A 12,308-nucleotide genomic window follows, 5' to 3' on the forward strand; every position below is an offset into this window, starting at 1 on the left:
TTAAAATTCTTGTCTTGTGCTGCGAGGCAAGCGGTTTGTAATTACGGAAAACTTTTGAAAGATTACTCGGATAATGGAAGTTTGTGCCGGTGCGGATGCGAGGCATCGTCGCAAGAATCGATCGATCCACCGCACGAGCCGTGCTATTGCTGCAGTTAGGATCCGTTGAACGACAAAGAAGCAGAAATGTACGACCTCTCGTTTGCCCCGAAGAAGCTCACTGTAATGAAGTGTCAGACGAAGAAGTAGCGAATGAAAAGACTTCAACTCGAGAGCGAAAATAGGTCTCTGAAACGAGCCCTCCAGTCATTCGGTATCGATGTATGATATTTTCTAGCTTCTTCTTTTATGAATCTCTTCTTCTTATTATCTCTCTCTCTGATTCGTAATTGATTAATTGGAATTCTGTACGGATACCCTTGTGATCGCGTTTCTCTTCCTTTACGAGTTAGTCGTTTAATTCAAGTCGAAAGGAGCAACGTTCCGTGCAATTAGTGCTGCAAAGAGCGAAACGGCAGAAATTATATACACCGACCGTCTCGTTCGATGTCAATAGTTGGCGAACAAGTGTCTCGAAACGAGCGTTAGGTCGTTTTATGAAACGCGAACTGTTAAGAAGATCCTGCTTGGGGGATTTTCTTAAAAAACGTTTCATTTACTCGAAACATCTTCAGTTCAAAAATATCGATCGACTATAATAGACTGCGCGTTTCCATGTGTTTATGCGAAATTTCAAGATGCAAAAATCCACAGAATGCATATAACGTGCAAACATACTTATATGAAGTATTGAGGTATTGATTATATCTAGATGCCTACTTTTTAACAGGTAAAAAGTTTGTACTCAAGTTGCAGCTTTCTTAGTTGTATTTGTAAAAATATAAATTTTCATAAAAATTCCCAGCCCAGTTATCATATTCTAGGCATTCGATATTCTGTTAGTCTTTTCATAAAAACTTTGTTTTTTTTATTTATTAGTAAATTACAATCAACTCTCGCATTGAGAATTTTCAGTAATTTTCTCTGGCGTGGCGCAGTGACATGGTTAATTATTTATAATAAGTTAATACTTATTATAGATAAGTATAATTATAAATAAGTATTATAAATAAGTAAATATCACTTAATATACATATCTAGTTAAATCTTGTGCTTAGCTCTAGCGTCTATATTTTTAACCTGCGGATCTGGTCCGACGTGTTAAGTAATTTAGTAATTAGGGGGTTTCGACGTTTGTTGATTCTTTTGCTATATCTGTTGCTATATTTTGTTATTTCTTCTTTGACCGTGGGTATATTGAGGTCGCGATGTATTACTTCGTTGGTGGGTGCATCTATTAGGGATCTTAGTGTTTTCGACTGGAAGCGTTGAAGTATTTCAATGTTGGAATTACTTGCTGTTCCCCATAGTTGGAATTTCATAAAAACTTGATGGATTGCTCACTTACTGCTAATAAGTGGCTTACACCTTTGCATCGAATAGATTGCTTCTCTTTTTGACGGTGTTATATCAAATATAACATTATATTAAATTTTAACCATCGACCAATATCATAACCGACAAAATCGTAGTTATATTTTATGCCTGTGATCTCCGTTTCTTCGTTTGTGCCTTACCTGTATTATTGCCATAATTCACAAAATTTTTCGCTACATTATGTACTTTACGACATAGTACTGCATAGTATTCAGTCGAGGTTCTACTAGTAAATTCCGTAATAGCAATACAAACCAAAGACTGTTTGCGAATGTAGACCGGAGCTTCCTAGCTTCAGGGATTTTCCTTTAAAATTCAGAACGCTTTCTTTGAACGGTATCGTGCACGTGCACTGTTCCGAATGTTTCTAGAGATTAGATGTTTTCGTGTAGGTGTAAATGCGGATGAGATATTGAAGCCCGATCCGCTGCTAGTGCACTCCTGGGAAGAAATCGAAAGGCTGCAAAATGCAAACGCGGTGCTCCAAGATAAAGCGAGGGATCTTGAGGAAACTCTTGCCGAGCGAGATTTCTGCGACGATCCTGACGCCACGATCCACTTCCTCAGAGAGAAGATGAGATATCTTGGAGAGGGTTTTGGCGCTTGAAAAGAAAGAGTACTACTGCTCGCTACTTTCTCCTCTTCGTACACTTAGACCTCGTTTAATCGTTTCCTCTTGCCAACAACGAACCATTGGTAGCAAAATGATACACGTTATTGATCGTACGTATCTGCACATTTCGATTAACTTTGCTCAAACAAATCTATGACCGCAGAAACGTTCATATTTTTATTATAGATATCAATATTGGATATTTATAGGAAATTTTAACCAAACCGAGCCTAAAATCCTACAGATCAGACAAGAGTATAAAATTGGTAAGAGAAGAGCCTTTTAAATTTCTGTTTTAACGATCCAAATGCTTTGTATTTTCAAAGCTGATTAATTTTATGACTTCAATGTATCTCTTGTACCGAAACTATCCATGAAACGTGCTTATTTGAAAATTTTTTATGACCTCAATTGTGCAACATGTCAAAGAAACTTTGTTGCTCTGATAGATTACGGGACACGATATCGAACTCGAGGTTTGAGAGTGGCGCAGACCGAAGAGGACGTCAGCTGTCCCGCAATATATCGTTTAAAGGACGAAGCTGCGTGATCTCGCGAAACGTGAATCGGCTGAACAACGAAATTCCAAAGTTGTGGAGAAATCGATCATAACCTCGGTGGACCTCTCGAAAAGCCGCGATGATCTGTGTTTGGGAAACGAACGTCTTCTTTCTCAAGCGACAGACTGGTGTAGTGCATTGGTTGAGCTCGAAGGAAAGAAAATGCTAGAAACGATATTGCAAACGGCCGAAACAATCGCAATGCCGGAGTATATTGATATTTCAGATTTACTGGATAAGTTGAACAATTGCGAGGATATCGTGGCTGATCTAAGAAAGCAGTTGGAAGAAAGAGACGAGCAGATCGATACATTGAACAAAGGACTGGAATCGATGGTCAGTCAAAAAGGTTCATTGGAACAGACAGAAGCCACGAAAGAGCAGCTCAGGAGGGAAGATGACAAGGTATTAATATCTAGATGGTTGAAAACTCGAAACTAACGTCAGTTGGTGGATTGCAAATAAGTTCATAAAACTTATTATATAGTGATAAGAGTTGGTTTATATTGCGAAACGATAGTACGATACATGTCAAGACGATGAAACAATTTGAATTGATGCGAAAATGGATTAGATGAAGAACCTCTCTCTCTGTTTCATTCACCCGTTGTGTTTCTTTTTCTAAAGGTGCATTTCGATTTTAGAGGCAAACGATGAAGAATTCGCTGGTAGTCGTTTAATGTGAACGGTCATTAAACAATCTGTTCGTATGCTCATTCCTCGTTAAAACAGCTTCTTCGTGACGAACGCAAACCAACGTTCGTAGAGATTAGACCGAGCATCATTGATGGATCATCGTTAATCAACGGTTAATCCCAGTTTTTAGTCTTCGCTCGAACTAGTAACGATGATGTTTGATAAAAAAGATTTTATACTTTTATACACGTGTTTATACGCGTAAGATCTTAAAATTCTCTAAACAACTTCTCTCAAAAACAGCATTACACTCGTGACATTATCGTAGAGCGCGTGCCAGCCTTTAAATTAGCACATTTATTTCATTCAATTAACGCGAGCGACTTTTCCATTTGCAAATTCTAGCGAACTGATTTTTTTCTCTCGTAATACGTTAAAGCGTTAGTCGGAGGGTTTGTCGAAGAGATGGGGAGTCAGCAGTTAAGAGTGGAAAGAGTGAGTAAACGGAGTGCATGCGTAATTAATATTCAAAGGTGGAAGAGGAATTAAAAAAGAATATTCTTTTTTGGCCACACATATAGGAAGCAAAATGAAAACAGCATCGGTTTAAATGTTTTTTAATGTGTTATACGAGTTATGTATGTATAATACCTTTTAACGAGATTGCAAATTACGATATTAACCAAAAGCACGATACCAATTAAAAAATCATAGCTCCTCTCTTAGATCTCAGGATTCTTGAACAACCCAAGACAATCACAGACAGACTTGCTGGGATTATCTTCTCTGAAATCGGAAGTGGGAAATCTAAAGTCACAGTTACACGATCTCAAATCAGAGAGAATTATTGAACGAACTAAACAAACTGCGAGAAGCACCGAAGTATAGAGACGATGGGATAACAGACTTACCGGAGCGGAGGAACAAGTTGGAGAAAGACTACAAGAACAAGACGACAGAATTACAGTCAAAACTCGACCAGACAAATGACGAGATCGATGAGTTGAAAGCTGAGATAACCAAACTGAAGAATGAGTTGGAAGAGTGTAAGAAGCGAAACGCGGAGCTGGAAGAGCGTTGTCTGGATAAGCATGCACTTTCGGAAAAGCTATACGGCTTCGAAGGGGAGCTTGCAGCCGCGAAAGCGATAACAGCGAATCTCGAAAAATGAGGTGGGCACCTTAAAGCGAGACGAGGAAAATTTGCCGAACGAGTTGGACGAGGCAAGGAAACAGGTGGAGGTGTTGTTGACTGGGCGACTGGAGAACGAGAGGGCGGCCAGGACCGCGTTGCCGAAGGAACTGCAGAGAAACCGAGATGAGATTGAAAAGTTACAGACGGAGATTTTTGGTCTGAAGGAAGATGGACGCCGAGAGGAAGGAGAAGGACAAACTTCGCGAAGCGTTGCAAGCATCGGTCGGCGAGAGCGAAAAGTTAAGGGTTCGGCTAGAGTAGCTGAAGAACGAGAACGACGGTCTGATGGAAAGGACGAAGGAGCTAGACAATTTGAATAACCAGCTAAGGAACGGCTAGGATAGCATGAAGCAGGCTTTGGATAATTTGCAAGCAGAAATCAACAAACTGAAGGATGAGTTGGCCAAGGCGAAGCAAGAATGCGATGCGTTGTTGAACGAGAATAATAGTATCGAAAAGCAGCTAGAACAAGCGATGGCGGAGAACGAGGGACTGAGAGCCGAATTGAACGAAGCTGATAAAGAACTTAATAAACTGAAATTACTTGAAGGACGAGCCGCCGAACAGCCTCGATGAGATGGAGCTCGAGAACGATTCGTTGAAACGAGATATGAAAGCGTTAAGGGATGACCTTGAGGATTCCAGAAGGCAAGCGAACGTGCTAGAAGCCGCTGCTGACGCGTCCAAAACGGCTAAGGATAAGGAACTGGAACTTGCAAAGCTGCAACTGCAAGTAAAGGAGTTCGAGTTGGAAAAGAATCGCTTAACGAAGGAAAATGATGATTTCAGATCTAAAATGATGGAATTACAAAGAAAGTTGGAGGAGTTGGATAAGACAAAGGGAAGAAACGCAGATTTACTCGCTGAAGTAGATCGTGTTTGTGAAAATAATTGGAAAAGGCGTTGGAGGACATTGATCCGAGGTTGAAATACGAAACAGGTTCCTTGAAGGATGGACTCGATAATTGCGCGGACGAGATGCGAAAGCTGAGAACCGAGAGCGATCAGCTTAAATTAGAGAATCGAGCTTTCGAGTCTGATATTCGCGAACTTGACGATCGCTTAAAGAAGGAAATCGCCAATCTGAAAGCGAAAAACGCAGGATTGGAACAGAAACTAGAGGCATTGGATAAATGGAAGTCGAAAAACGCGGATTTACTTGGTGAAAATCGATCGTTTGAAACGCGAATTGGCAAAAGCCTTAGAGGATATCGATCGATCGAAATCCGAGGTAGGTTCTTTGAAAAACGGACTGGATAAATGTGTTGGCGAGGTGGAAGTGTGAAACTCAGGCAATGGGCGGCGAAGGGGGTCCGAGACAAGAGATTGCCGATCCGAAGAAATTAATCGACGAATTAGAAGAAAAAATTGCTAAACTGGAAGCAGACATAGATCATTGGAAAATGAAGAACTGCAAACTTCAGTTGGAGATTGATAAATCAAAAGCTGATTTTGATAAAGCATTGAAATATTTGCTCGAATGCCAGGTAAATTTTAGGTATTTTAACATTAATCTTAAGAAGCGTAATTCTTCGTTAAAGATATTAAAAATATCTTTTATACGAGAAATGTCTTCTTCGTTTATTAATTGTGAATTGAAATTAATTAATTAATTGAATTGAAATTAATTGAAAAAAGAAGCGGAACTTGAGAGGAGAAAGCGATGCACAGAAAGCAGAGATCGATAGATGGAGATGAAACTCGAACGCAGAGGAGGCAATTGCGGAAAAATTGAGAGCAGATCTTCGAAATGGCCAAACTGAGAACGATGGACTGCAGAAGCAATTAAACGAAATGGAAAATGAGTTGGACGAATTAACAAAAGTAAACGATCGTATAAAGAATGAGATCGATAAACTGAAGCAAAGATAGTATCTCTGGAAAATGAACTTTCTGATTTGTTAGACGAGAAAAAAGAGTTGGTCAACGAATTCTATCGTTTATGCGAACAGCTAAAAAATCGTAGGAACGAGCTGGAGGAGCAGATGGCCGCGAAAGATACGGCCAAGGAGGAATTGGCCGACGCGAAGGAACAGCTGGCCGCCCTAAAAGCGGCGTTGGACAAGGTTTGCAGCGAAAACGATAAGCCGAGAAACGAGAACAAGGAGCTGAATGTAGAATTAGCCAAGTTGAACGAGCAATTGGAAACTCTGAAGGACGAGAATGCGAACCTGGAGAATGAAAACGCGAATCTGAAGAACGAAAACGCGAATCCGAAGAACGACAATGCGAAATTGGCGGCGGAGTTGACTGGAACGAAAAACAAATTGGCAGAAGCGGAGAAACAGGCGAACGATCTGGAGAAAGAGAACGGCGACTTGAAGAACAAAATAGCCGATCTCGAGAACACGGTGAACGAGCCGGAACCCTTGAAGAAACAATTAGAAGATGCTAAGAAGGAGCTGAATAGGCTGAGGCCTGAGCTAAATAGTTCGAAATCGGCGAATACACAACTGCAAAAATATTTAAATAACGCCATAGAGGAATGGAATAGATTGAGGAATGATTTGAACAAATTAAAAAACGACTACGACAAATCGAAGTCTGAATTAGATGACCTGAAGAAGGAGATTGTTAAGCGGAGAACGAAAGATTGCGTAATGGATTGATAGATTTGAACCCGGAAAATTCAAAACCACGGGACGATTTAAACGAGGCGATAAACGAAGCGAATAAATTAAAAGCCGATTTGGATAAATTGAAAAGCGATTATAGCGAGTTGCGGTCGGAATTAGGTAAACTAAGGGACGAGAAAAATAGACGCAAAGAACGCGATGCTGCGTTAGCCACGGATCTGGACAAATTGAAGAAAAGGAATGGCGAGTTAAAAGATGGGAATGAGAAACTGGAAAGCCAGTTATTCGATTGCCAAGAGGAGAAGGAAGGGCTACGCAAGGAATTGGGAAAGCTGAGAGAAAATGCCAAATTGAAAGAAGGTATGATAACTACCGTTTCAATTTGTTTGGAATTCAAATTAGAAGGGTAAGTGCTTGATCTTTTGTTCAAGTCGCTTTGCACATTCCAGCAGAGTGGTTAATGAAAGGCATTTAATATCATTATTTACCTTAAGCAGTATCAGATATAATTTTACAGTAACGGGCTTTTCCTCCTATTTCGACTTCAAATTACTCGTGCTCTGATATTTGTAGATTGTGAAACAAGTATAAGACAATTTAATAGTAAATTCATAAATTATTGTTCTGCACAGAATTAATTAAATTGAAAGAAAATTTTTTATTTGTTGAAACTTATGATATATATTTTTTGAAAAGTATTGGTGTAGTTGACTGCTAGAAATTATAATATTCTTTAAAAATTAAAAACAATTTCCCATTTGGATTGTATTATCTTTGGAAGATTCTGCAAGGAACGACATATTAAATTCTTTATGTCACTGATAGCAGATTATATTGTAACGCTATGTATACTACATATTTCATTTTTTGCGAAACTATAATTATATATATATTGTTAATGAAATGAATTTTATGTAGTGAGAGAGCTGGAGCCCAAGGAAACGGAAATAGACAAAGATATTTTGGATGATGGCTATGATTTCATAAAGGCGAATGAATTACCAGAGAAGAAATTTGAAAAACGATATGAAAATAAAAATTATATAGACTTTTCTGCAAATAAAGAACGCGAAAGATCCGAAGACTGATTTTTGAAAAAGCGCTTTATTCATACATGGAAATGTTTGACACATAGGAAGGTACAAATATTTTTTGACATGTTATACGAATATTGATGCGTTACTGAATCATGTAATATCGTTATATTGTATTATCGACGTTGGTTACCGCATGCAAATCGCAATGATATAGATTAATGATATTACTTAATAAGTGAATAAACCTGATAGATTCAATAAATCATTCTGTACTCCAGAAATTAATAAACGCCTCCGTTCTACTAAATCGAATGTCCTAAATGTATCTTCAAATTCGATTAAAAATTTAAACGATATAACTTTAAACAAATTTCAGTCACAATTCTGATCATTTATCAAAAAATAGAATATTTCTAACTTAATCGTTAGCTTCATCGATTGAATTTATTCCGTGTGATGAGCATTTTTTACTTGTGTTCATAAAAATATTCGTATTACGTAAATATTCGCGATCTATTTATAACAAATGATCATTTTCCAATCTCGAAAATGCTGACGTAAAATCGAAACAACGTGTTCTTTATCTCTGCAGTCGTTGAGATTGACACAGTTAGCAGAGCTTCGCGATAAGATTGGCCAGTTGACATCGGATATGGCGCACCAGGACAGCAGAGCGGTGCCGTGCGATGGTTATGGACCAGCGATTCCGTCAAAGGCGGATTATAATATTTTGGACCACCGTATAGCTACTTTGCAGAAACAGATAGCGGAGAAGCAAATGGAGGCGGACTAGAAGCTCCAGGAGCCGAGGAGGGCTCTTCAAAACGAGCAGGCTAACTTAATTCGAATCTCCGATCAGATGAACTTTGAGAGAAAACGCAATTTGAACCTTCGGCATAGCATGGATGATTTGCCGTAATACGCTTTTCCTTTTAACCTCGTTCATCGTTGGACGATCGTCTTCCCCAAGACATTTCACGGATGAGAAGAATTATATTCCCTCGGTTCTCGAAGCTAACGAATTTAACGAATTCATGGTACGCTATAAGATCAACAGGCTGTGCGAGAAAACATGGGTCTTGAAATTGTGCTATCGACGATACATCTGCTTGTGATTCAGCGTCGTTGTGATCACCGATGTAAGTATATGTAAGTAGAAAGAGTATATCGTTACAACGTTAACATTCTAACTTTATTGTATCATTTGTTGTTCTCACGTTAGTTCGGCGTCTCTAAATGTTAATACATCAAAAATGGTAATTACTGGACGAAATAGAAGAAGGACCTTGATGTTTGTAGGAACGCGAACAATTTCATTGTAAATCATTCACAATTCTAACAGTTGAATGCAATTTAAAAGAAAGGTACTTTGTAATTATATTTCAGGTAAGCACAATCCAAAATATCAGCAATTAAAAGAACAAAATTGAGTTAGACGTGGGAACAGAACCAGGTGCCATTGCTTGCTTCGGAACTTTAGGAGCGTACAGGCACACGAAATCATCGGGCGAAAACGCGAGGCTCGCTTTCTCAGCGATCGTCTTCTCCTTATTGCGACGTCAAATCTAAAGAGTTTCGGTGACAACCAAACCGCTTTGTGTTCTCTCGCTTAATTATACTTCTGGCAACAGTTCGTCGATGGCGAGCGACATTTGATTACAGTAGCAAGCGTATACATTGCATTGTTACCATAATCGTACGTTCTTGCTTACGCGGACTCCGAGTTAAGTGGATAATCCTGTATGTAGAAAAATTTATAATTGAGAACGAGCTGTAAATTTACTCGTTACAAGTGTTTATAATACTGTCCATATCTATCTACACAAGGTGAAAAACAAAATTCATAACTTACGTGGATTTATAGTATGTTTTTAAATACAAGTTTCCCCAAAACTCTCCTCTCTTAGAACTTTTAGATTAATTAGTTATGAGCAAGAAAACTTTGCATCCTAATTAAAATTTAAAGAACTTGGGGTTTCTACAGCTTCTCTCAATAGCAATCTACATAAGGACGTATCATAAATTCACGAGAGTGCTGTAACTTATAATTCGAATCGAAATTTGTCGGAACTGCAGTTCAATTTCCTAGGTATGTAATCCTGTATACAAACTTTGTGTCGTTAAAAGAAACTGCTGGTTTCCTTCCATTTATTATGTCTATATATTTTTAGAAAATCATATTTAACATTTTGATATAATATAACTTCTTGTTTATGCTGCAAAAGAATAACTAGCTAAAATTTCTTCCTAACTAATAAATAGCACTAAAAAAGAGAATCTCCGATGTACTAAGAACGAGTCAGCAAGTAAATCTCGTATCTACGCAATAAATTTTCTTTATCCTAAAATCTATTATCTCGAAGATCTCGGCAACGACGAGAATAGATAAATCCTCGCTGTTCTTTATCTTTTGGACGTTTCCCTTACAAAAGATATCAGAGACGCGCGATTTTTCCAAATCTACGGGCCGACAACAAAATTTCTCTATAAAACCGATGTGTGCCTGGGATTTAGAACGATCAAGCTGGTTCGCGATCGTATAAATTACTTCTAGCCGAGTAATTTAATCGCGTCGCGTCGCGTCGCACCGGTTACATTCTAATTAACGAAGCGCAGCATAGAGGAACAGATAGGAAGAGGAAGAAAAAACGCGGCGGTGCCCAATAACGAGCAACGTTCTGGAAAACAGTAACGGCTAATAACGGGCAATAGATTCGGACTGGCCGCGTTTGCTCGATTTTGCGCGCGGCAACGCGATTTCCTGTTTCGTTTTGTGGCACGGTGTTGTTCGATCGAGATTAATTCAATTGTATCGTGGACCGCATCCGCTCCCACGACTTTATCAGTAACTGTCGTTGGTGTGGCTCGCGTGTGCAGTGTGCAGTGTGCAGTGTGCAGCGTGCAGTGTGCAGCGTGCAGTGTGCACGTGCACGCCACGATGTCGCCATGGTATGCTAACGGATACTACTGACAAAGAGTACACATATAATTGAAATGCGCGGCTAGATCAAGTGGTAAATGAATTGACGAAATCCATTTAACCGTGTGTCCATCCAGTCGGAATTGGAATAAGCTCGTAAAGCGTCCGTGTATTATCGAAGTGATAGCAGGTCGTCAGTTAGCGTTTGCGAAACTTCCGCTTTCGCTTCGTCGATTTATGTTTCCAGGGATAAATTGAATTTCTAACGAAGGCGATTCGTTCAGGAAATATTAGGCTCGACGCATTATCGTTGAACTACAGATGTTTATGCAGAATACACATTATTACACATGCACATATTTTCGTAGTAATCGACTAATTACTAAATTAGTAATTTTGACAATACATTAAAGTCTGTGAAGGGGGTTTTGTATTGAGAATTTATTATATACCAACCGAGAATGCATCGACTGAAAATCGGAATAAGCGATTTAGAAAATAATTATTTATTTATTGTGAAGATTTATTGTATTTCTAGGATCAAATGTAAAAAGTATATGTATTATAATTTTAGCTTTTTATAAGAAACGAATATGAATAACTGTATCATGTACGATGTCATTTGAAACGAGAAATTTTATCAAGATGTTCTGACGATTGAGGTTCTGCGTTGATAACCGACTCCAGGCAATCGTTGAATGACACCGAACAAAATCTAGTATATTAAAAATAGGTGGAAATGTCGGAGAAAGATTAACGTTAACATTATGATAAATATATTTGCATTTTTTGAGAAACGCTAGTGTCCTGGTTATTCGTGGGGTTATTTAGGTTCTCGGGTAGATATTCTCGAGAGCAAGAGTTTCATCGTGAAAAGAATGCATCAAAGATATCGTATATTTATCTTTTGGCCAGTGAGCGATGTATTGCTTTAGGCAGCAACGATAACTCGTTCGAGGTCAGGAATCGAAAAATAGCGGATACAGGTCACGTTATGCCCGTTTTGTCGATTAACTGGGAGCATGCCAATGTTAACGGTCGATGAGCTGCCTTATTTCGTATTCTTTTCAATATGGTCACGTGAGGAGGAGAAAGGCCACTGATAGAAGTTGCCTCCAGACCGAGAAGATCATTTTTGTTGATACACAGGCATATTTCTCCGAGAAATTTCAATCTCTGACGGATGCATTTAGTTTTAGGCGAGAGAAGAATGAGGCAGAAAATGTAAAATGAGAAATTGATCATTTTTCGAACTCTCGTTCGAACGTTAAGAGTTTCGATCGATCATTTACCTCA

The 12,308-nt window shown here is 38.8% G+C and overlaps 2 protein-coding genes across 6 annotated transcripts in view; both read left to right on the plus strand.

Moving 5' to 3' along the window:
* Window positions 1–11,798, plus strand: part of LOC122567528 (M protein, serotype 6-like) — a 31,513-nt gene extending 19,715 nt beyond the window's left edge. Inside the window, exons 1-5 of one of the 5 annotated variants that reach the window (XM_043726161.1) lie at window positions 1,892–2,199; window positions 2,276–2,355; window positions 2,539–3,054; window positions 4,012–7,415; window positions 7,974–8,329. In XM_043726161.1, coding sequence (XP_043582096.1) covers window positions 6,465–7,088 — 624 coding nt within the window. In that variant the 5' untranslated portion in view covers window positions 1,892–2,199; window positions 2,276–2,355; window positions 2,539–3,054; window positions 4,012–6,464 and the 3' untranslated portion in view covers window positions 7,089–7,415; window positions 7,974–8,329. Of the gene's footprint in view, window positions 1–1,891; window positions 2,200–2,275; window positions 2,356–2,538; window positions 3,055–4,011; window positions 7,416–7,973; window positions 8,330–8,684; window positions 9,232–9,314 lie in introns of those variants that run through there. The other 4 variants (XR_006316791.1, XR_006316790.1, XR_006316792.1 and 1 more) reach the window with 4 other exon arrangements.
* Window positions 2,851–4,799, plus strand: LOC122567866 (myosin-7-like). Its single transcript, XM_043726994.1, has 3 exons — window positions 2,851–3,054; window positions 4,124–4,378; window positions 4,473–4,799. The coding sequence occupies exons 1-3, from the start codon at window positions 2,851–2,853 to the stop codon at window positions 4,797–4,799; spliced, it is 786 nt and encodes a 261-aa protein (XP_043582929.1).
* Window positions 11,799–12,308: the final 510 nt, after the last annotated feature.

The sequence above is a fragment of the Bombus pyrosoma genome, linkage group LG5 (assembly GCF_014825855.1).
Source record: "Bombus pyrosoma isolate SC7728 linkage group LG5, ASM1482585v1, whole genome shotgun sequence".
NCBI lineage: Eukaryota > Metazoa > Arthropoda > Insecta > Hymenoptera > Apidae > Bombus > Bombus pyrosoma.

Excerpts from the sequence above, each read along its gene's own strand:
- LOC122567866 (XM_043726994.1), top strand. The coding sequence starts at position 2,851 with ATGCCGGAGTATATTGATATTTCAGATTTACTGGATAAGTTGAACAAT. Across the intron at positions 3,055-4,123 it reads TCAGGAGGGAAGATGACAAG|AGAGAATTATTGAACGAACT; the intron begins GTATTAATATCT and ends ATCTCAAATCAG. Across the intron at positions 4,379-4,472 it reads AGCGTTGTCTGGATAAGCAT|CGAGACGAGGAAAATTTGCC; the intron begins GCACTTTCGGAA and ends GGCACCTTAAAG.